The sequence below is a fragment of the Schistocerca gregaria genome, chromosome 4, assembly GCF_023897955.1.
Source record: "Schistocerca gregaria isolate iqSchGreg1 chromosome 4, iqSchGreg1.2, whole genome shotgun sequence".
NCBI lineage: Eukaryota > Metazoa > Arthropoda > Insecta > Orthoptera > Acrididae > Schistocerca > Schistocerca gregaria.
In genome coordinates, this window is record NC_064923.1 from 753,602,547 (window position 1) to 753,627,858 (window position 25,312).

Genomic DNA, 25,312 nt, shown 5'->3' on the forward strand with positions numbered 1-25,312 from the left:
AGGCATTATTAAAATTTATAGCAAGGAAAGTTATGGCAGAATACAAATAATTTAGGAGTGAAGGAGATGCCAATCACACAGTAGAGCCATTGAGTGACTGACAGGCAGTCACAAAAGAAAAAGAATAACTTGCTATCTTTTGGAATAATTCTTTGGGGGGGGGGGGGGGGGGGGGGGAGACCACCACACACACACACACACACACACACACACACACACACACACACACACACTATAAACCTACATTGTGTCGGCTGGAGACACAAGGCCGTGATTGCATTTTGGCAGGTGGTCTAAGTTGGGGTGGGAGTTATATCTGGTGGGGTGGGTAGAGGGAGAGAGAGGTAGGGACAGGAGAAGGGGTTGTGGATCAGTATTTAACAATTCAGGGGGAAGCAGTAGATTTGTTTGCAAAGAATTGAGGAGGGAGGAGTGGCAGATAAATGGGCAAGGCATGTGCTACATGGGCACCAGAGCCAGTGGGATGCAGTGCACAATGAGGGTGACATGAAGGGGGTGAGAGGTTGGAGAAAGGGGACGCTATTGGATAGAACATGTGGAGACACCATCTGTCTGTTCTATCCAACAACTAAAAAGAATTTTTTCAAAAGATTTGCGGAAGATCTGAAATTGTACAGAATCCTCTAAATTTAAGGTGATGTAATTGTTTATGCTTTTTTGCGACAAAATGTATTTTTCCTTACTTAGTGTAAGTTCATTTCTTGTAGAGTAATGCCTCACCTAATGAGTCAATTGATGTGATAGGGAAATAATGATTTTTTATATGAGCATATGTACTTGAGAAAGTATTCCTCCAAATAGTTTCAATTTTTTTCTACAGCCAAATATCAGTTCCAATTTTTGTAATTTTCTTATGAGAGTTTCGCTGTGTATAAAATTTTTTTGATGCTATTTAGAATGTGACTAGAATACTAATGTAAATTTTGAGTGCTGTATTATTAATATTTTGTTGCTATAGGTTGTAAGCAGAGATATGTTCTCGTATTGTAAAGTGTGTGTGAGAGGATGTAATTATGAATTGTCTGTATGAAGGTACATAATACTTTCTTTATGAAATTTGTAGGACATATTTATTCATGCCTGAGGTCCATAAAGTTAAGATAATTTGAAGCTAATAATAGAGACGGCATGTTGCTTGAGTCTATATATTGCAAAAACAAGTACCTGGAAAGTTTCCAATTTAAAAATTCTTTATGTAGGTATAATGCAATTTTTCTGATATGAGTATTTCATTTGTGCTTGCCTTTCATGTATCTGTGGAGCTGACATTTTTAAAGTTGTGCATCTAATTAGGATGTTCCTTTTGTGAGTGACTAAATTTCTGTACAAATTTAGCCTGGGTGTGATACTTTGATGGCTATGTAAATATCCCTAACACAAGTGATTTTTTATATGAATCTGTGTGTGTGTGTGTGTATGTGTGTGTGTGTGTTTTGTCTGTTCTTTCAGACATGTCCATAAGAATAGACATCGCTTTGACCCAGCAGCCATTATGAATTAAGACACAAAGGAATTACTGCTGTGAATGGACATTGATTTAAATCAATGGGAAGAGTTGAAAATTTGGGCTGAACTGGAATTCGAACCTGGGTCTCCTACTTACTAGGCAGTGGTCAGTTTCCCTACATACCTACCAGGTGTAATAACTAATAGCATGCTGAGCTTCAAACAGATTACCAAGTTTTTAGAAGATACAGGAATGAAATTTCAACAGCAAGTCATAAGTAAAAGCCAACGACGTGTTGTTATCCTTAAAAGTGACTGAAAAAGACAGGATCATTCGTACAATATTATAAAAATGATGGATTGCTCTCACCATACAGATGATGAGCTGCAGACAAGCACAATAAAAAGAGCAATAAAAATTGAGCTTTTGGCCAAAGCCTTCTTCAGAAAGGAAAACACACATGTTTAGACAAACAAGCACCCTCATACTCTGGAATGGCCAGAGATAGAGGTCATGTGTGCATGAGGATTGCTTGTGTGTGTGTGTGTGTGTGTGTGTGTGTGTGTGTGTGCATGCTTCCTTTTCTGACGAAGGCTTTGGCTGAAAGCTCAGCATATAACAGTCTTTTCACTGAGCCTGTCTGCAACTCAATGTGTCATTTTTACACAAGGTAGCAATCTAACCTTTTCATAATACTGTTGATATTCCAACCTGGACAGCATCATATGTGCTTATTCAATGCACAAAAGTGTTTTTTGTATTCCCCATTTCACTGGACTTTAGTTTATCTTCAAAATGAGGAAGTCATTTCTGACATACCTGGTGTGTCAACAAAAAGGATGGGAAGAACAATATATCACTGTACTGAAAGGTTAAAAAAAAGCAAACAAATTATTCCAACTTTAAAAATATACATATATTTTAATATGATTCTTTCATGAAGTATCATTTGCTCTGTAAGCTGACTCTTACCAGTAACAAATTCATGTCGTTGCACCTATATTTTGTCTCCTTTAAGTTACCGGTGAAGTGACGCTTACTTGAACCAAATGATTACAGACTACTTTGTAAGCAGTTATTACAACTGCAGTTGAAACAGACAGTGATATTAAAAGAGGTAAAAAATACTTGCAGCCAATTGAACACAATTACACATTTGAAATCACATAATTCAAAACTGAATGATACACAAGAGTATATCACAGCATAATACACTGTATTACTTACACACTTATTAAGTCACAGCAGAAATGTCCTGCTTCAGCAGACCCACTTCTCTGACTTGTTCTTTTGTGTAGTACAGTGTCCATAAAAAGTACATACATATGAAAATCCTATAAGAATTACATTTTATGTCCATAAACATTTACATCCTCATTTCAATAAATTATTATTATTAACATTTGTAGTAATGTACAGTTCCTCTGCCTCCTTATTTACATATTTACTGAATATGCAAGAAATACAAAGCAACAGTCTTGGTCCTTGAATCAGTCAGCCAGAAGCAACAGGTGCAAGTTCTACTCTCTATCAGTGCCCCCTGCTTTGCTTTGCACAGGGTACTTTTTTTTATTTCATTGATGGAAATCAGGAAGCAAGATAGTAGAGTGCTTGCCCACAGTGCTGCTTCCAAGCCTTCATATAAAATTCAGTACAAAATTGCTTTACAAAAGGTAAAAAAATAAATAGTTCTATTGTTTTATCAGTGCCGTAAGCACAGATACGCTCAACAACTCTACTTACGACTTCATATACACTTTACACACTATTTGTCTTTGTCTTCACAATAGATTCCTTACACCACATCACTTAAACAACTGTCGGGCATAGTACCAAATACGGAAGAAATATTCATCCCTTCTTAATAATGAACCTCTTGCGTATGATCGGATGTCAGCATCCATGCCTGCTTCTTTCATCCAGGATGTGGTGGTTTCAGTGCTGAAACTAAGTGTCGGTGCTGTCGTTTCCAGCTTATCAAGTTCTTGCTGGTCAATTTCTGTAGAAAGACATAGCATACACAAAAAATTAAGATGTGTTGCAATGCTACATTCATAGGTTACGTATTACTAGACTTTTGTTCCACTATTACAAGTAAACACTTTTCCAATAAAAGGTCCAATTCCATCACTTAAAAACAACATAATCTTGAACATTGGGATCCTAGCAAACCTTCTGTAAGCTTTAGTCAGACAGAACCCAACATCACAAGGATACCAGAAGAAGCTAAGAGGGAAGACATGGGGATTATTTGAGTACAGTACCAGCATTGGTGATATACAATCAGAATGAAGAAGCATGGAATGTACTGTAATATGACAGATGGCTTGAATTGTCAACAAGTTGCATAAATCTGCAGTTTGTTCAACTCAATTGTTATATGTTAATTACACTGTTCAGAAGAAATGATATTTGTGGTTCAAATTTGGAGTGCTTTATTTGTCAAATTGCATTCAGTGAAAAGCAGTAAGCTGTTGCACATGTTCTTATTGGAAGGAAAGTAAATACAAAGCTTTTTTCTGCATACAAATAACATAAAATTCTCATTCTTTATTTTAAAGACTCTTGATTGGAAATCATCAGCACAGACTGCTTTCAAACAGAATGCTATATCTTGAAAATTCATCTTTAATCTTAAACTGAATGCCGTAATTTCTGTGGGCTACTTTACCTGTTGGCCTCAGCATTTTAAATGGCTCCTCTGATTCCAAAGGCTCACTAGGACCAACTTCATTCTTTGCAAAAATTCGAATGAGGTATTCATGGTTTTCCTGAAAGAAGAACAAAGTTATATATAAATAATCATACAATTTCCAATCCCAACACTGACTATTAAAATCACATATACCATCAGATCAACAGCCAGAGAAAACATAGAGATAAGAAGTTCTGGAGTACAAAAATAGAACTATAATGCAATTGAGTTTCAGGATAAGCAGAGGCTGCATTGCAAAGCGAATGATAAAGGAAAGCTCAGGAAATCACCAGAATTTGCTAGCTCTGTCTGAAGTATGACTATGCACTAGCTTTGTCTGAGGTATGACTATGCTTGGAAGACAAGCACATGTCAGCATAAACTAGGTATCTAGATTGGGAGCTGACAAAAGAACAACATCGGTGCTTTGTACCAAACATGGGCAGGAGCAGGGGATGCATGACAGGTTGCTCAGTGTGGCATATTGTCAAGCATTTCTAATGCCCTGCAGGAAGCCCAGGCCTAGCTGGGGTGGCAAGGATTCATCTTCAATTAATACCGTTCAAGGTGGGGCATTTGTGAGTTTCAGCTTGGAGGCCGACCAGGTTAGAAGGCTCGTTTGTCAAACAGTATCATGGCTTCACAGGGGCCAATGAGATGTTTGCTATAAAAAGCCCATTAAAGAAGACATTGTTTCATTTGTCCCTGCCAAGTAGATCACACTTTTTAGGAGTGCCCTGAACTAAAATGCTTATCCTATTATTCACTCCTTACATTCTAAAGAAATGGGACATGTATCTTAAATGCACTACAAAGGCTCACTGTCAGTTGTCATACACTTTACTTCAAGAGCTTGGGGACACAGCAGGCATTATTATTTACGAAGCTTGCTGTATTGCAACCAAACAGAAAAGTAATTCTTAGATGCTGCAGGGTGGTGGGGTGATTACACAAAATGTGTTTTTAAAATGGTCTCCTCATATACTCCAGATGATCGCACGATTTCACTGCCTGAAGGTGGAAACATGGTAGTGTGTATTAGATATACGGGCTACAGTTTGGATATGTGTTAAGCACCACATAAGGGACAGTCACCAGCACATCAGCTTGTCTTGAATTGATTTCAAAAGATTCATTAGGTGTACTGTTGGCTCTGGTCGACACCAACCACCTACGTAATGTTAAGAAATGTTGGCACAGGCAGCATTAGACTGGTTGTTCCCCTTTTTGTTTTCAGTCATCTGTCTTAGCAAGTCAAAAGATGATTGACAGTGTTTGTCAGTGAAATGTGGAAAGCATTTATGTAAGGAATTCTAAGACAAAAATAATACGTGGTAACAGAATAACTCAAATTCATGTAAGCCTTATGAGAGATTAGATACAGTGAATATATAGTGTTTGGTGTCATTAAAATCAGCATTTAAATGTGATTTAGAATGTCCCTTTTGTTTAATTATAGATGTAAGGGCATGGAAGATATATTAAAAAATTATCTGGGAACTGATGTTGAGAGGATTGGGGGACTTCAGATAGCCCAGATATTTTCATGTCATTTTCTGTTTGAGTAAATTGTGGACATTGTTCAGGTGCTCAAGAGAGTACAGACATTTCCTTTTCAGTTGTATCTGAGGACTTCTGTCAGTACTCATGAGACATATCGGTATTGGTGTTAAAGAGAACTGTGTTTCCTGAACTGTATTAGTTCCAAACTTCGCATTTTTATCAAAAGTATACAGTGATTTAGAAGACTTCCTTGTGGTTGAACTGTTTGTGCTTTGAGCATTCATTGGATTTATCTTGACTTGGAATACTTACACCACTGGCCAGTGGTAAAAACAGTCCTGTTATGTTCGAATCCAGCATTAGTAGTGTGCTTCTTGACACAGTCATGTCAATTAAATATCTGGTGTAACGTGATATAATATGGATTAAGCATGTAAGGATAGTTGATGGGAAGGCAGATGGTTGACTTTAGTTTATTGGATGAATTTTAGGAAATGTCATTCATCTGTAAACGAGGCCACATACAGAACATTAATGTGACCCATTCTTGAGTAATACTCAGATATTTGAGATCCCTACCAGGTCAGATTAAAGGAAGACACTGAAACAAATCTGAAGCATGCTAGCAGATTTGTTATGGGTTGATTCGACCATCATATATGTGTTGCAGAAATGCTTCAATAATTAAGATGGGAATCACTGGAGGGAAGACTATATTCTTTTTGTGGAACACTATTGAGAAAATTTAGAGAACCAGCACCTGATGGTCACTGCAGACTGACTCTACTGCCACCAACATACATTTTGCATAAGGACCTTGAAGATAAGATAAAATAAATTAGGACCAATGCAGAGGCATATAGACAGTTGTTTTTCTCTCACTCTATGTGTGAGACGAACAGGAAAGGAAATGACTAATAGTACAGGGTGCCCTCCACCTTGCACCATATGGTGGCTTTTGGAGTACCTAAGTAGGTGTAGGCATATATAATATCTGAGCAGTAAAGTTGTATTGAGTCAGACTCAAGAGTAGTTAGAAGAGTTTTTTTGGAAACTGTGAGCAAGATATTAGTATGCCTAGTAAATTGGCTGCTGCTGAAGTGACAGAGATAATTAGAGTCATTAATAAACAATTATTATTACATAAACAAGAGCAATTTAAACAAAGTTTTTGTGTTCCATTGGTGAAATCCAACTTCAGCTACTTAAATTTAATTAGCTAGCACATCTGCTAGGCCATCATAAATTCGAAATCATCAAAAAGGGAATTGTTTTGTAGCAGTTGTCTGTTTTGTTTGTAGACAAAATCTGATGAGCCAAATTTCAGAAAAAAAATCCAGTCACACATTTAAATTACCCTCCCAGGAAAGAATAGTGACTCTCACCAGGAAGTCATAGCTATAGCTTCCAAGATTCATTACAGGCTGCCTACAATGAATTTCACTAAACTTAGTTACTGGCATTCCCTCTGAAATAAAAATTACAAAGCACTGCACAAAAAGTGTTGCATACTGCTGCCAAGTTTAAAATGCAAGAATCTCATCCAGTTCATGGGTACGAGATTCCTTGAATGAGTCTGAAATCTGAATATCAATTTCTGAGTACTTCTTTTTTTAGTAGCTTGGACTACTGCACTAAGCATTAGAGTTGTAGAATTCAAGTTAGATACATCATAAATGTGGATACCACATTTTTGGCACAACCAACCATAGCCCACAATGAATTCAGAGAACAGGCAAATCAAAGAACTGTTTGAGTAGATTTAGCCTTCCGTCAATGTGGAGAACAAGTTGAAATACCTCAAATGTGTACTTGTACTTTATCAATTACCAGATGGACACAAGTGTTTTTATCTAATGATATTTACTATTTATCTTTATTTTGTTTTGTCTTTTTATAGTTTATTTATTTTTTTTTTACATTCTGTTTCTTTTGCTAGCGGCCACTTGAAAAATTATTTGCAGTTGTAATTGCTCAAAATAGAACAACTTGAAATAAAAATATTCATTTGTTTTTATTCTTAATCTTTGAGACACAATTAATTATTTTAATGTAACAAATAATAAGTGTAACAAGTGATCAATAAATGTCAATTGTGATTCTGATATTTAAAAAGAAAAAATAATTTAAAAATTAATAAATAGTAGAAAGGAATGCACTGAAAAAATATGGGTTGGTAATCGTGTCATGCTTGTAAGGTTACTTATTGTGTGAAAATGTGTACATATTGGTATGTCCAAGGACAAAGGAGATTTTCAGGATGAATCACATGAATAACTTTGGGTTACGAAATTCAGCGAAAGCTCAAAAATGATGTTGATTTAGTTATATAGCATGTACCTATCTTCGAAATTAAAATAGCATGTTGAATTTTCCGCTAAACTGAAAGCTGTAAATTCAACTAGTAAATAAGGGTTTGCCCCAGTGCAGTCTGTTTCTGTTTAGTCACATAGGTCGAATGCTTGTTTGTCAATATAAACAATATTTTCTCTAGTTTAGTTAGTTCATTGATCAATATACAGTGTCTTATTCACTTATTCCCTCACTCAACATTTCTTCAAATTATCATCTTTGAAGAAAAAGAAACACTTAACAATGACAAAAAGGTGCTCTGTTATACTACAGGTTTCACTTACTGATGACCTTGCTATTTCATTGTATTCCACAATAGTCATTCTCAACCACACATGTGATTATAGTAACATGGTAAGCATCAAAGTTAAGGCATCCATTATCTGCTTTTTATTAAAGAAATCTCTACCATTCAGTATATCTTTAATAAGTCTAGACCAGAAGTGTATAACCTGTGCCTTATCTTTCCAGTCATCCAACACCTCCCAAAGCTTCACCGCTCGACCATAGAGAAGCGTTCCCCTTTTGATACAGTACCACCCAGAACTGGAGCAATTGAATTACATTCTCCGCCGGGGTTTTGACTACCTCTCAGCGCCCTGAAATGGGAAATGTCCTACACACTCCCACTATACTTCCCACTCCTCCCACAGTGGTGCTCCACCACCCATCAAACCTACACAATATCCTCATCCATCTCTACACAACCCCTGCTCCCACACCCTTGCCTTGTGGCTCATATGCCTGTAATTGACCCAGATGCAAGACCTGTCCTATTCATCCTCCCACCACCACTTACTCCAGTCCTGTCTTACATCATCACCTATCCCATCAAATGCAGGGCTACCTGTGAAACCAGTCATGTGATCTACAAGCTAAGCTGCAACCACTGTGCTGCCTTTTATATGAGCATGACAACCAACAAGCTGTCTGTGCACAGGAATGGTCACTGTCAAACTGTGCCCAAGAAACAACTGGACCACCCTGCTGCTGAGTATGCCGACCAACATGATGTCCTTCATTTCAATAACTGCTTCACAGCCTGTACCATATAGATCTTTCCCACCAATACCAACTTTTCCGAATTGCACAGGTGGGAACTCTCCCTGCAATATATCCTACATTCACGTAACCCTCCTGGCCTCAGTCTTTGTTAGTCATTGTCCTTACCTGTGTAGCCCCTTCCTTGTCCCCATTCCAGCACTACACAGCCCTCTAGTCTACCAACATACCCAGTCTTTATACTGCTCTCATTTTCGGCTAACCTGTCCCTCCCCCCTCCCCCTCCCCTCCATCTAACATCCTGACTGCACCTAGATCTCCCATTCTCTACCTCATCCCTGCACACTTCCAGCAGCACTTTATTGCCCCCCACCACACCCTGCCATACCTCCCCCTCCCTGCGCCAGTCTCCTCCTAACCACCATCTGGTTGCCTCACCCATAATACCATGCTGCTCACAGTCTGGATCCAGCTGCCAGAGACTGTGATTTTGTATGTGTGAGTTGCATTTGCATGAGTGTGTGTGTGTGTGTGTGTGTGTGTGTGTGTGTGTGTGTGTGTGTTTTGTCTATTTTTGACAAAAGCATTGTGGGCCAAAAGCTAACTTTCCTACAGTCTTTTTGTTGTGCCTTTCTGCAACTCAGCATCTCTGCTATATGATAAGTGGGGCAACTATCCTTTTCAGTATATTATAACCTTTTCAAAGTGTTAAAAGGTATAAAATATGTACAGAAAGATTGAAGCAGTTTCAGAAAATGTTTGGACGTATCAGGTGACAGTTTCTTGCACACAAAGGACATATCTCTCTTCTGAATCCACTCAAACATATAAGTTTAATTTTTCAAGATTACATTTCAGCATTAACCCTTTCACGCTGGTGCTGTGATTGTTGTGTCGTGTGCTGTGGACGAGTGCCAGTCCTGCCCGGCCATGCCCGCTGTATGACGCATTTTTCACACTCCCCACAGCACTACTCTGTCCTGCTGTCACACTTGTAGTGTTATCACAATTGGACTTTATACTGTACATTTATTCAAGAAAATATTTATACAAATCACACATGTTTTTGATATTGTGTGCCGTGTCTGTGCACAAATCCAAATCTGGGGATGTCGATGGAACAGCTGGAGAACCAGCTACAATAGGTGTTTCACATTCATCATCAGATTCGAACGATAATTTGCTTTCATCTTAAAAGTCACTACCCAGTGTGAGAGAAAGAGCTTCCTCCACAGAATATTGCATATATGTCATATTACTTCTAGTAAAAATTAACTGAGGTTAACAACACATCAGTTCAGATTAGAAAGAAGGCAGGAAATGAGCAGTGCAGCTCAAGTGAAACTAACTGAATACAGCTGCCATCCAGTGACTCTGTTGTTAAGTACAGACGTCAAACAAAGCTGCTAAATCATGCATAGGTCAAACTTCCACATAAGTCGAGCATAGTGAAGCAGAGAAATATGATGCGAGGCGGAACTGCTATAGCAGTCCACTGGCTGGGCAGCACAGGCCGCACTCGACTGCTGCAGCAGTCCATTGGCTGAGCAGTACATTCACTCCCAACTTCTACAGAAGTTCACCATGGCAAAAGTGTTAATTACACTGTGCAGTAATCCGTCCATTCTTGAAAAAATCATTCACTCATTCATTCATACATTATGGTTCATAAATGTAGTCAGGAAATGTCCTTAGGTATGTGGAGTAAAAAGAAGGAAGGAAGATTAAGATTTTACATCCCATAAATGATGAGGTTGTTAGAGAAAGGAAAAGGTGGGAAATGAAAATGAAAGTGTCCTTTACAAAGCAAGCACCTTTGCACTGCCTTAGACAATTTAGGGAAATCGCAGGAAACCTCAGTGTGGATGGTGAGATGGGTATTTGGACCGCTGTCCTTCCAAGGAGAAAGGAGCCACCTTGGTATTAACCTAAGACAATTTTGGGAAACCACAGGAAACTTAAGTGTAGATGGTAACATAAATATTTGTTCTCCCATTCTTCCAAATTCGGGATGTAGAATAAGTCAAGTTACACATCACCACAAACAGCAGTGATTAACTGTCACTTAGTGTAAGTTAATAGCTCGCTATCATTAATATTACAGACTGACATTATTTATCAAGCATACTCCTCATACTATACTCCATTTGTACGTATTAAAGTTGCAGATTCGGGTTATGCACCGTCTGATCAAACATATCTAAACACCCCTATATGATGTGAAATCAGCCAGCAGATGTCAGTAGAGGCAGATCTGGTAGCAGAAAAGGAGGCACGGAGTATTGTGTAGTGAGTAGAGTACCAGTAACAGCAGAATGGATCAGTCTGGAGATCACAGTGACTTTGAAAGTGTACTAGTAACAGATACATTTGTGACATTCCAACCCTTCTAAAGTTGCCAAGGTGATGCGATTTTGAAGGGGAAATGTGAACGAATGACCACAGTTAAATGAAGACTAGGCAGATCTCATGTACTGACAGGCGGGGCCTGTCGAACACTGCGGAGGATGGTTGTAAAAAATCACACAAAATCAGCAGAAGGAATCACTCATGAGTTCCAAAGTGCTATCTGCAGTCCAGCTGGCACAATGACTGGACAAAGAAAGTTAAAAAAGAATGGGGCAAAGTGGCAAAACAGCTCATAATACGCCACACCTTTCTGTAGTCAGTGCTAAGCAATGTTTGAGATGGTGTGAAGATTGATGAAACTGAAGAGTGGGTGACTACAAACAACTGATTTGGAGGCATGAATCATGCTATACCCTGTGGCAATCTGATGGAAAGGCCTGGGCTTGCTAAATGCCTGGAGAAAGGTACCTGCCATCACGTTTAGTGCCAACAGTTACATACAGAGGAAAAAGTGGTGCTGTATGAGAGTGTTTTTCATGGTTAGTGTGAGGTGACTTTACTGCACTTAAGGAAACACTAAACACACAAGAATATGAACACATTGTACAATGTGTACAGTGTGCAGTACAGTGGAGATGGTGACTGCTTGTATCAGTATGACAATGCATCCTATTTTTAGGCAGCATCTGTGTGCAATGTTTTAAGGACAATTAACATTTCCGAAGGGGTTAGACCTGCCCAGAATCCTGACCTGAACTCGATGGGGCAACACTGGGACGAGTTTGAATATTGACTTCACTTCAGACCTCAGTGTCCGACATCACTGCCCTCTCTGTTTTTGGCTTTTGTGGAGGAACGGGCTCCCATTCCTCCGCGAACAGTCAGACACGTCATTGGAAGTGCACCCAGCAAAGCTTAAGCCGTCATAAAGGTCAAAGGTGGACACACAGTGTATTAGTATTTACTAATAAGAGTCTGGATAGTTTTGATCAGATAGTGCATACAGTTGCCGTAAGTGTTACTCCACAGGAAAAAAGCTGCTGTGTTTCCACTGTAATGGCCAGATGCTGTTTACCCCAAAAGTATGACACATCAAATATGTACAAGTACTGATTACTTTTCTGTCGATTCTGAATAATTTTGAGTTTAAGGGGAATTTACCTAAAAAACACTTGTGAATAAAAAATCTATTTTCTATCCTAGAGGGAGGGGGAAGGAAGAGAGAGAATCCGTTCCATTACATATCGTATCTTACGGTGGTCACGTATATCACTATTCATTTGAAAGTAACATCTGTTTGCTATGAACAACATTTGTCTTTGGAGGTTTGGCAATGGTGGATAAATATGAGTGGGAAGTATGCTGAATTAAGTTTTTGATCGGGTTGTCGAGATGGTGATTATATTCTAACTTGTAATACAGTCAACCAAATAATATTTTTACACATCGCATTTTGTATATTAAGTGACAAACATCTTTTGGAGCCAGTCCATCATTGTTATTAGTTTAGAATTACACAAGATGACTTTTCTATATGATTTGGAGTGAAACTGTTTGCTGTGAACCAAAATGGAACTTTCATACGGCTGTGGACAGTGACTGAAATGAATCTTCCTGACAAATTGAAACTGTGTGTTTGACTGGGACTGTGGCGCAACGTCACAGTTTTCTGCAGGCAACGCAACATCAAATGAGATAGACGAGTGTGATTGATGGCTTCAGTAACAGCTTGTGATTGCAAGCAAGTCACTTCTGCTTTCCCAATCTCTACAGATGCAATTATGTATTCTTATATGAAACTGTAGACTGCTGGAGTTTTTCCACCATTCATCTGTGTAGGTATTCTGTCATAAGATAGACAAAAGTCCAATATTTCTTTATGCTATTAACATTGTCTTTTGGTCTGTTAAATTTTTTAAAGTGAAATTAGCTCAGAAGTATATGAAATCAGTTCCCATTAGCACCACATTCTAAAATAATAACAAAATATTTCTGATAAATATATTTCCTTACACATCATACATTAAAACATACCTGTAAGTCTTTGATTGTGAGTTTATGTACATCAGCTTTGACACGACCAACTTCCATCCACATAGTCTTTCGCACATCACGTATGGCGATAGTATAACCCTGAAGAGGTGCACCACCATCAGTTTCAGGGATTCCCCATGCAATCACAACAGCATTTGGGCCTATGGGTCGTATCTCAAGGGGAGCTGTAGGTGGTGATGGAACAGCTAGAAAAAATTAATGTTTTATGTAAGAACACTCACATAGTGGCAATTAAGGTATGATTAGTGTAATAACCACATAGAAAGTAACCTCATATTTCTTATAAGTATGGATAATTCATTTAGCATCTACACACAATCCCAGGTTTTCGATTGTTTGAGAATTCATTTAAGATAATTAAAACTACCGGTATTATTAAAATACAATTGAAATTATGTCAAAAAGAAAAAAAAAGACAATGAGTTGCAGATAGGCACAACAAAAAGCCTTTGTTGTGCTTATTTGCAACTCAGAATCTCTGCTATGTTGTAAGTAGCAACTATCCTTTTCATAATATTTTTGTCGTTCCATCCTCTATTTTCCGTTGTTTAAAAATAAAGTTTCATTATTTCCTGTTTGTTACCTTATTTTGCACTACTACAGAACTTACTTGCATGCTTTTTAAGGGAGACCAGCTCTGTACCAGCTGGTGGGCTAAGTCCTATGGCATTTTCTGCATACACACGGAAGAAGTACTCAGCCTTATCTTTAAGGTTTTCTATACAGTATTGTAGTACTGATGGTTCCAGTGTAACGACTTTGCTCCACTTCTTTGATGACAGTAGTCTCTTTTCAATTATGTATCCTGTAGAATAATAAAAGAAAATTAATATAAGACAAAATAGCAACTGAAACCACATATTTAACTACCTATAAAATTACATATTTAAATTTGGATGGCTAACACATGCAATTTGAAGCCCAATAAAAAATCATACAAAACAAAGAACATTTAGGTTAAAATGCAGAAGTAATACAGCTTTTTTCAAGTAGATTTATAGAAATAATATTGGTCAGATGACAGGCTAAATTGATAAAAAAAATTATTGTTTTTAACAAAGTAATTTATTTTCTTCTGTGTGGCTTCATACGCAAACAAGAACTATGTGGCAGGCACTCCTGTAAACTCCAGAAAAATCCACTGTACATTTCCTGTGTCACTGTCTTGAGTTCTAAAAGTGTGGAGTCAGCTCATCGTTGAGACACACTTTAAAATTTACCATGTATAGACTGCCACATGCACAAGCTTTAGACAGTCTCTGCACAAGTGAAATAGGTATCACTTTAAAAAGTTTTCTACTGCTCGTTCAAGTTTCATAAATAATTTCCATCTTTTTTCATGCCTTCAGCCACTGACATAATAATCTTAATGAAGAGTGATCAATATCTCTTGCTTTTTTTCTGTTCCTTTCTCTTCTCTCCACACCCTTCATTTAAAAAAAAATTTCCTGTAATTCTGCTAATTCTACTCCACCTGTTCATTTAAATTCATTTTTTTCTGGTTTTTAAAGAGAATATTCACATCTGCTGCTGAATATAACAGTTTCACTCCTTATGTCCAGCAATATGAAACTTCCTGACAGATTAAAACTGTGTGCCAGACCAAGACTCAAACTCAGGACCTTTGCCTTTCACGGGCAAGTGCTCTACCAACCAAGCTACCCAAGCGCAACTCATGACCTGTCCTCACAACTTTACTTCCACCAGTATCTCATCTCCTTCCCAACTTCACAAAAGTTCTCTTGCAAAAGGCAAGAGCATTTGCTATGAAAGGCAAAGGTCCTGAGTTCAAGTCTCAGTCTGGGACACAGTTTTATTCTACCAGGAAGTTTCATATCAGCACACACTCCACTGCAGAGTGAAAATTTCAATCTGGAAATACCCTCCAGGCTGTGGCTAAGCCAGGTCTCTCCAGTATCCTTTCTTCCAGGAATGCTAGTCTTGGAAGTAATTATTAGAACTGACTAACGTCACTCAAACTAGGATTTCCTGTATTTTACTCTTCTTTCCTTTCAGATTTCTCAGATTTCATAAATACCTCTCCCCCCCCCCCCCAAAGATAACTGAAAGAGAAGATAGATAACTGTGTAACAAAATTATAGCAATGTAGTCATATTATGCAAACTTCATGCAGGATACAAAATGTCTACATTACCTGTTAGTTCAGTTCCACCTGTACTGGCAGGGGGCCCCCACTGCAGAGTGACACTCTTGCTTGTGAAATCAGTAATATGTAGATCAACTGGTGCAGATGGGGCACCTAAAAATATAGAAATGAAGTCAGATTTTTCACAGAAGTTACACTCTTCACAGTAACACAAAGAAACAATCAACAAAATACTTTTATTCTAAAAGATATATAGGAGATTCCACAGAATGTGTACTCTTAAAGTGCAAATGCAAGGGGATTTCAACACTAATTCTTCTTCTTTTGATGTGTGGCAGCACATTTTCCTTGATCACTGCAGTTTGCGGTTTTCTTCTCCCCCCCTCCCACACACACACACAAATCCAATCAGTATTAATTCATTCATTACATTTTATGAATCTTATCTGAAGGAGAACCTACAGGAATAAGGAAAAGGTTAAGATATGCATTAGCAAAGTGTAGCATCTGTTACTACAGCATTAATAATAATGGACTATCAACATATACTCAGATTAAGTTTAACATTGTAAAATAAACAGCAATGCTACTAGTTCGAGGGAGAAGAGAGCAGGACTGCTGTTTCCTCAGTTATATTACTACTGTTTATATGTTGTTTCAACTTAATATCTGCATGAAAACACGAATGGTCAATACAAAGCAATAGTTATCTATATGCCACAAGAATAGAAGCCTATTCATAGTAGATGTTTAATAAGCATAATAGGAATTTAATTAGCATTATTCCTTGTCAGAGTACTGAGTGACTTCTTCTCTAACCACTAACTCTTTTGAAATCTTTCTGGTCTTTGCTATTAGCCTTCACTGCCCTGAAGGAGACATAGTATAAAAAATGAAAAAAAAAGACTGTGGTATTGTCCTTGTTAGTACTTCCATCTTGATGTAATGTTTTAATAGCTTGACCAAATCATTCTAGGAAAATATTCAGCTGGTACCTATGAACAAGCTGTGCCCCACACCATCCTTTTTACCTGCCTGTTATTTACTTGTTCCACATAACCACAGTGATCTCCTTTATAACAGGATTTACAGAACAAAATGAATGAATAACTTAAGCAATGAGATTTGTAAAATGAAGTAAATTATTATGCTACATTTTTGTTGTTGATATTGTCCTTGTTGTTGTCCTTTTCACTGCAATTTTTATTCTGGAATTTCATGGTTCAGTGTTTCATTTTTTTCCCTTGAATACGTTTTGGATATGTTACAACATTGCCTAACTGACTCAGAAGCTCAAATGAGCAGAAATTAAATGAATATATGATCCAGCTACTTTTACTTCAGAAATAATTCATGCCTTATTTTCTTTTCCATTTTGTAGTGAACACATGAATCAGAAGCAGACTAAAGTTATTTCTGCTGCTATTCTTCAAGATATTCTGACCCATAATATTGTGGTTTGAACTCCTTATTGCACAAATCTACCAGTGTTCTCTGGAAGGCAGTTATTACGTAAAAAGAATTGTCTGTGATGTGCTTCAAAATTGAATTTAAGCTTCAATTGTTTTGTGAATGTATGCTTTGCTGGCGTATACAGCTGGCGAAGAGTTCTTGGGCTTCCAGCCGGGTGGCGGTGTCTTCAAATTGCAACATTTCGACGAGTGACATACTCGATGACGAGTATGTCATCTTCTGGCGCCAGAAGATGACAAGTATGTCACTCGTCGAAACGTCGCAGTTTGAAGACACTGCCACCCGGCTGGAAGCCCGAGAACTCTTCGCCAGTTCAGTTGTTTTGTTTGTAGCAAAACAAGCTTATCACATTCATGGTACAAACAAACAAACAAACATTAACACACAAAGCACTTTGTTCACTTCCATAGAGTTGAGACTGATTAAAGATTTTCTGCTATAGAAACATAGATTAAAACACCAGTCAAAAACAGATACCTTACTAAAGCCACAGTCTATCTACCTCAGATATATTCTATACATTTTACAATGAGTTGTTAAGAAAATGAGTCAGACATAGTGGTACAATTCACATAGTAATATGTACAGCTACTCCCCCCCACTAAAGCAAAGACACAGATGGAAAATACAAATACACTACAAAAAATCAGTAGGGCCTACAATGTTCTTGCTCTCACAGCATCTGAAAAGTAGATTTTGAAACTACAAACTAACATAATAGTTTATTATTCAAGATATTATCGTCTTTTGTAACAACAAACATGAGGGGATTAGTGTCTTGCAGTTCCTAAAATTTTATGGGAACTATTTGTAGAGGACTGTAAAACAAAGTTTAGACAAGGAACATTTAGCACAAGCACAAAGCATTACTTACAATAGCCAGCCACACCTCTTGCTCGAAAAGCACCTAACATTACCAACAAAGCGTTTGTTGCATACTTGGGTGGAATTTTTCCTGTGAAAATAGTTAATAGAGAGAAAAGCTATAAAGCACAAATAGCAGTTAATAGCACTAAGGTAAGTTATCTTCATAAAAACTTCTGCCTTCAGATTCAAAAAGACAGGACAAACATGCATAGGCATATTGTAAAATCACATCCCAAAATAATAAGATTACATTGCATTTTCTCTGGATCTTATACATTGAACCCATGTTTAAAAGTTTCAGTTTTGCACTAGCAGATTTTCACCAATTACTGAGAAACAAAGCTGACAAATCATTTAAAGCTGTGCACTACAGCGGCTCTTGTATGTGGGTCGCCCCCCCCCCCCCCCCCCCCCCTCACTGTGGCTAAATCATTGGCTACTATAGCCATGGAAGCATATTTAATATTTATGCACACAATCTAAATCTTCAGTAAAGTTTCACTTCAGTGCACACACTTGTGTAGAATGAAATATTTTATTTCAGAGAATATGAATGAGAGGCAATTACAATCAATATAACATTACCCTCCCAATGAAAAAAAAAATCATATTTAACTACACCTTTTAACACTGGAGGCAAAGTTGTGAATACAAATTAGTGTTCGGCATGTCTGGAAATTCAAGTTACTGAGCAATTTTTCTGTAATTATGAATATCATTCCAAACTTAAGAAAATAAATATCATGCTTCCTTATTTCGCCATGCACTCCAAAAATTTCTTGTTTGTAATGGTAAATATGATAACTAAACTACCAAAAAATTAGTTAAAACATTTTTTGATATAGGATGTCAGCTTCTGAATAAATTTTTAATTGTGTGGTTCTGCATAGGTATGTTAGAAGCAGAAAAAGAATTATATATATTAATATGAAAAACAGTCTCTTGGTGATAAAGATTATTAGGAAAGAAAAACTGTTTCTTACTTATTCTCATTCCGACAGTAATTGCATCTTCGGGAGCAAATGGTACACTGAGACCAACTTCATTTCTAGCTGTTATCCTGATATTATGTGATGAATTCGTTTTAAGTCCAGAAACCTCAATGTGAGTCACATCTTTTGTTGTGCTTCCAACCTGTTAGCATTGTATTACTTATGTTACATACTGCAATCTGGTGATATTTTACAGATAAATTTCAGAAAGATAGTAGGTTTTTATACTATATTAATTTAATGCACACTTTATTTGAATACATAATAATGTTACCATTGATTTTGTCAAAATTTACCCATTTATTATACAAATTAACATAAGTGCAGAAAGTGCACAATTACACAAACTTTTTCTTAAATCGTATTCAGACTGCATCCAACCTTAGCCTACATTTTTTCAGGTTGTTTTGGGATGTCAATAAAATAAAGTTCACTAGTCACTGCAAATTAGAAGAAAGGAAACAAAATAATAGTATTCTGTTGTTGGTGAGGGATGCCCATGAGTATAGAGTGAGACTGTTCCAACTTCCTGCAGCAACCAAACAAAGTGCCTGATAATGACACTTTGTTTTTGAAATATTTTGCATGGTTGCCAAAATGGTCTAATAACTTTAACATACATAACATTTGCTATGAAGAAGTTCCAAAGTGGCACTGACTGGACTAGTAGGTGTAAATTTCACCACATAAAAGTAATAGAAGTGAACTAAAAATGGTAATAACTGTAAGATGTGTAACAAAAGATTCAGGAAAGGTATCCAGACCAAAATAAACATAAAAGAGATAACTGTGGACTACTCCTGGTCACCCGATATTTGTGTAACAGGAAAGTGTCTTCTTAATATGATAGGTAGGAGGGAATGATATGTTGCTTGTGTGGAACATTTTCTCCAGCCAGCCATGGACCATAATGTATTTCAGTGAGACATTACAAAAACACCGAAAATGTACAACTTACAATTTTCAATATAATCTAGTACAAGGAGCAATCTCAGATTGTAAGTATGTAATTTCATGTTCAGGGGAAAATGCCTTAATACAATTTATATATGCAGGTAGAGTGATTTGCCTGTTGCATAAAGCTGATTGTTAAGCCAATCAAATAGGTTCCCATTGGATTCAAATTTGGGAGGACAACTGTTAAAATCTGTGTCCAGCCATTCAGATTTAGGTTTCCCGTGATTTCCCTAAATCACAGCAGGCAAATGCTAAAATGGTTCCTTTGAAAGGGAAAGGCCAATTTCCTTCCCCGACCTTGAAACATTCCCAGCTTATGCTCCATATATAATGACATCAAGGCTAATGGGATTTTAAAACCTAATTTTCCTTCCTCCTTTAGACAGTTACCGACAGATTAAAATGGTAAAAGAAGAACTCACAATATCCCAGTCTTCCATTCTCAGGAAGCTGTTACTTCATCATGTATATTTTTTACATTTGTTTGTCAATAAGTTCTCAAAAGGTTGGCTGATTTTGATGATTCTGGATGTGTTTTATACAGGATGGACCACATCATCATGAACTGGTAGCAGCTACTAATGGTACAGTACAAACAAAATACAACTTTTTGAATTTGCATGGGTAAAGCAGAGTGGATATGGTCACCTTTTGAGTTGTCTACTTGCCACACAGAAATCACAATGATTCAGCAATGAATGCTGTAATTGTTTTTTTACTAAAATGGGCCTTGTATGGAACATCTACTATTTTTGATACATAAATTATTTTGGAAAAAGATGATCCAGACATGTTTTTTCTGCAACAATCCTTGCTTGGCTCATTTCAGTTCTCTGTATTAATCAGAAATTGTCTTCAGCAATGTAAACTATTAAGATTTTATGCCACTAGACACCCAAAGGTATAATGGTATCTGTCTCATGTAATAACCAATGAGATACAATAAAAATAGATTTAATTTCTCTTTCAGAGTAAAATAATTGTTTGCTCCTTTTTGTAATCTCTTCTTAGATGTTGGTTTTTTGTTTTCAAATGTTATTATCTTCTTCAATATTTTTTTTCACCATATCTTCCCTGCACATCTTGGTAATTACCTTACTTCTCCCCCCAACTTCCTCCTTCCCCCCTCTCTTAATTGTGGGTGGTTGTCTTTTTCAAAATTCATTTTTCTATTACTGCTGTGAGCGACTTCTCTCTCTCTTTCTATCTCCCCCTCCCCCCCCCCCCTACTTTTATCTTACTCATACCTCCCACTACTTCTCATGCCTTTCATATCCCCTACTTCTTACAACCTTTACAACCACACACTAACAGCACCACCAAAGCCACAGATAGATGCATTTTTGTGTGAGGTTGTTGATGTGCTCAAACTAGAAAAAGATCTGTAGTTCACAAGCTATGTCTATGCTGTTACATATTTCTGAATGGTACTTTACATCAGTTACAAGTGAGTGGCTGTAATTTTTAATTTTTGTTTATTTTTCCATCCAGAATAACTATTAATTGTAATGTTGTAAATAAGTTGCATGAGCAATGTATGCTATTCTATCAATACATTTTATACTGAAAGATTTCACACAGTATAATGACTGACCTTCTGCCAGGCCTTCTTCCCCACTTCTCTGCGTTCTACAACATATTCCAGCACTGGAGCACCTCCATCTGATTCTGGTGATTGCCAAGCGACAGTGAAAGATGTCTCAGTCATACCTGAGACATGTAGTGGTCCTCTTGGGGCAGACGGTTTATCTGAAAATAAAACAAAATATTTGTTTCTCTCACTTGAAGAAATAACTTTACAATCATAAATACTTCATCACCGAGAACAGTGCACATGTGCAGATCTCTCTCTTCTGAGTACACACTTCTTCCACCACCACACCACACTGTCTTATCAGGAAATGGGAAAATTGCAAACAAACTGCATTACATGGCTATGCAGTAGTGCAGTGACTACTGAACACCTAGCATGCCACTTTGTTTCACATTTCTCATTAACGTAGATCACAAACAAAGAAAATTATGACTTATACATTTTTGGTATGCTGAAGATATAATAAAATGTATATCTGGCTCGAACTGTCAGCACACAGTCAGACACAAGTTGCTTCACAGTTTTTCATCCTTCAGCTTGGCATGAAATTATTACTTTAGTTACATAATGAGATAAAAAGCATGTTGATCAAAACATTGTTATCACCTGTGAAATGTTGCACTGGAGACATTGAAATTCTATCTGAGGAAAACTTTGTAGAACTCCTGGATAGTTCTAACACAAAGGAATTTGTATTTTACACAGTAATTACACTGCATACTGATTGGGTCCATCTGCAAATGCAACACGGGTGCTTGCAACTGAACTGCCAAACAGTCTTGAAAAGAGCACAGAAATAGATGAGAAACTGACAATGTCCTGAAAATGTGTGAAAATGTTTTTTCAGTGGTGCAATTAATTCTTTCAAGTTTGCATTTCCTTTAACTCTAGAGACTTTAGGGAAATGGATAGGGTTCTTTGCCAGAAGTTGTCCCTTCAACAATGTGATTTACTTTTTAAATACATCTAGATACCCCATTAAATCACAAATAAATTGCACTTCATCTTGCAACATATTACTGAGAGCATCCTAGTGTGCACTCAAGTCCACTAAAAATGCAAGGTCTGCAGTCCATTCTGGGTATTGTAATTTTGTTTCCTGCTTCTCTTTCTCCTTCAGAAGTTCAACAATAGCGAATCTTAAACCAAAAAAGTGTTCCATGCATGCCCCTTGGCACAACCCATGTACTTTGCAGCAATACGCAGGTTGTTACACTGTTCTTGTTACAGGCTTCAAGGGATTGTACAGGGGACATAGTAGATACAGTTTTGATAAGTAAGCAATGTTTTGATGTAAAGTAAGTTTGAAGATCACATCTCTTTCAAATCTCCCACTACACGGTATGCACACAGGTGAGACAATGAGCTCTCATCTGTTTATTCTACAGGGGCCTACAGCATGTGCAATGTTTTGAGTGTTTATCACTGGGTTCTTTTACACCTGATGAAGGACACCCCTTTCAAAGCTGGGAATGCACTGTGTCTGTGTAGCAACACAGTCAATCCTCCCAGTAGTGAATGTCATTAGTTGGTGGCTACATGCAAAAAAAGATAATAAACAAATAAAGTAGCAGTTTCTCACTCCTCACAGCTGTTGCTGTAATTGGAGAAAAATGATACATCATGTTTAATTACAACAGGGACTAGCTAAAAACCCATCTTGTCTGTTTGAGTGTGTACTGTGAAGCTGGAGATTTGAAGGTGACCCGATCTTCAAATTTCTTTGTATCCAAGCAGGGAATTTCTGGACATGGTTTCTTACCAAAACTTTATCAACTACTTTTCTCTCTACAGCTCTTAGAAATCTATAATAGAGACAACCTATAATAGACACTGTGGGGCATCCAGTATAATATCTTCATACTCTTTGTTCAATTCTAGCAAAAACTGTTGAAACTGGCAGTGTAATAACGCGTGTGACTCAAGAAAATTAATTATTTGCCCTGCCAATATCATCACATGCTCCATGCCTGCAAATTTAACACAAAGTGCTTTCAGAGATAGAAAACAATCCCATGAAAATCATCTGCTGATCCTTGTACTACTTTGCTCTTTCAGCATGTAATCTTCACGTTTTTTTGTGAATATTGTTTTAATGCCATTCTACAACAAATTTGCAGTGCCTGTCGAATATGCAACTGCATAATAGTTATTGAGAATTCTCATCTCTCTCTTTGAAAAGGAACTGGTTCCCATTCATTATTAAAGGTTTGTGATGACAGGTAGTGAGATTACCTCTTATGTGCAAACAGTCACTAAACCTTTGATTTTTTTTATGCCATGAGCAAATAGTGAGGGATAAAATAGCAATCCTACTACAATTCTGTCATACTGCAGAAATTCATGCCGACCGAATAATGCTGTTTAGTTCTCAACAGATCTGATGGATCTAGCAAAGCCAAGATGAATTGAGAGGCAGTGAGGCAGGCCGAGACCCCAGAATGCACACATGCAGCATACTTTGCAAGTAGAAGTTTTGCATGCTGTGGCTGATTTTGCTTTAATACAATAGCGTAATTCAATATTCATAGAGAAACTTCAAGTACAATAATAAAAATGGAATGCATGAATGACGGATGTAAATTATAATGCTTTTTTATAAGAATGCCGGCATTCTGGCCCAAGATGCTTAAGTTGGAAGTCGTGTGTGCATGAGGTATGCTGGCTTGTGTGTTTGAATGGTGTGTGTCTTTCTTTACTGATGAAGACTGTGGCTGAAAGCTCTATGTGTCTTTTTAGTGTGCCTGTCTGCATTCTGCCTTTTCCTATATTGCTGATATTCCTACCTGGAGTATGTATTGTTTGATTTTGCAACATTAAGTCTAGATATGTCATCAACATGACTGGTACTGTGCTAAAAAATTATAGGTTTGTTTTTCGTACTCAGCTGCATCTACTTCCATTTTTACACATTTAGAGCCAGCTGCCATCCATTACACCAAATAGAAATTTTATCTAAGTCTCATTTTATCATCCTACAGTCACTCATCTTTGACGCCACAGCACTATTCAGGAAACAACTGCAGATTTCTGTCCATCCTGCGTGCCACATCGTTTTATGTATATAGAAAACAACAGTGGTCATATCACATTTCCTTGGAGCACTCCTGATGAAAGCATTGTCTCTGATGAACATATGCCATCATGGACAACATAATGGATTCTTTCACTTAAGAAGTCTTAGAGCCACTCACATATCTGGGGATCTATTCCATATGCTCATGACTTCATTAACAGTCTGCAGGGGGGTACCATGTCAAATGCTTTCCATAAATCTAAGGATATGGATATGCCTGTTGCCTTTCATCCATAGTTCACAGTACATCATGTGAGAAAAGGGCAAGCTGAGTTTCACACAAGCAATGCTTTCTAAAACCATGCTGATTTGTGGACATAAGCTTTTTGGGCTCTAGGAAATTTATTATGTTTGAATTCACAACATGTTCTAGAATTCTGCAGCAAACTTAAGTTAGGGATATTGATCTGTAATTTTGTGGGTCTGTTCTTTTATCCTTCTTATATATAGGAGTCAACTATGCTTTTTTCCAGTCACCTGTGACTTTGCATTGGGCAAGAGATTCGTGATAACTTAAAGCTAAGTAAGAAGCCAATGCTGTAGAGTACTCTTTATAAAACTAAGTTGGGCAACTTATCTGTTTTCAACTATTTCAGTTGTTTCTCCATGTCAGGAATGCTTTTTACTATGTCATCCATCCAGGACATTGTGTAATGGCCAAATTGACAGTATGTTTTACCATTCTTTGGCATGAACAATTTCTTAAACATGGAATTTAAAACTTTGGCTTTCATTTTGCTATCTTTGATTGCCATACTGGACTGGTCAGTGAGTGACTGGTTGCAAGCCTTATATCTGCTTAGCAATTTTACAAAGAACCTG

General features: G+C 37.3%; 1 protein-coding gene across 11 annotated transcripts in view; it reads right to left on the minus strand.

Moving 5' to 3' along the window:
* Positions 1-2,374: 2,374 nt before the first annotated feature.
* Positions 2,375-25,312, minus strand: part of LOC126365782 (titin) — a 523,502-nt gene continuing 500,564 nt past the window's right edge. For all 11 annotated transcript variants that reach the window (XM_050008347.1, XM_050008355.1, XM_050008352.1 and 8 more), the window contains 7 exons: positions 21,415-21,569; positions 18,855-19,005; positions 15,580-15,684; positions 14,035-14,229; positions 13,404-13,609; positions 4,140-4,239; positions 2,375-3,467 (listed from right to left, as the gene is read on the minus strand). In XM_050008347.1, coding sequence (XP_049864304.1) covers positions 3,274-3,467; positions 4,140-4,239; positions 13,404-13,609; positions 14,035-14,229; positions 15,580-15,684; positions 18,855-19,005; positions 21,415-21,569 — 1,106 coding nt within the window. In that variant the 3' untranslated portion in view covers positions 2,375-3,273. The remainder of the gene's footprint in view (positions 3,468-4,139; positions 4,240-13,403; positions 13,610-14,034; positions 14,230-15,579; positions 15,685-18,854; positions 19,006-21,414; positions 21,570-25,312) is intronic.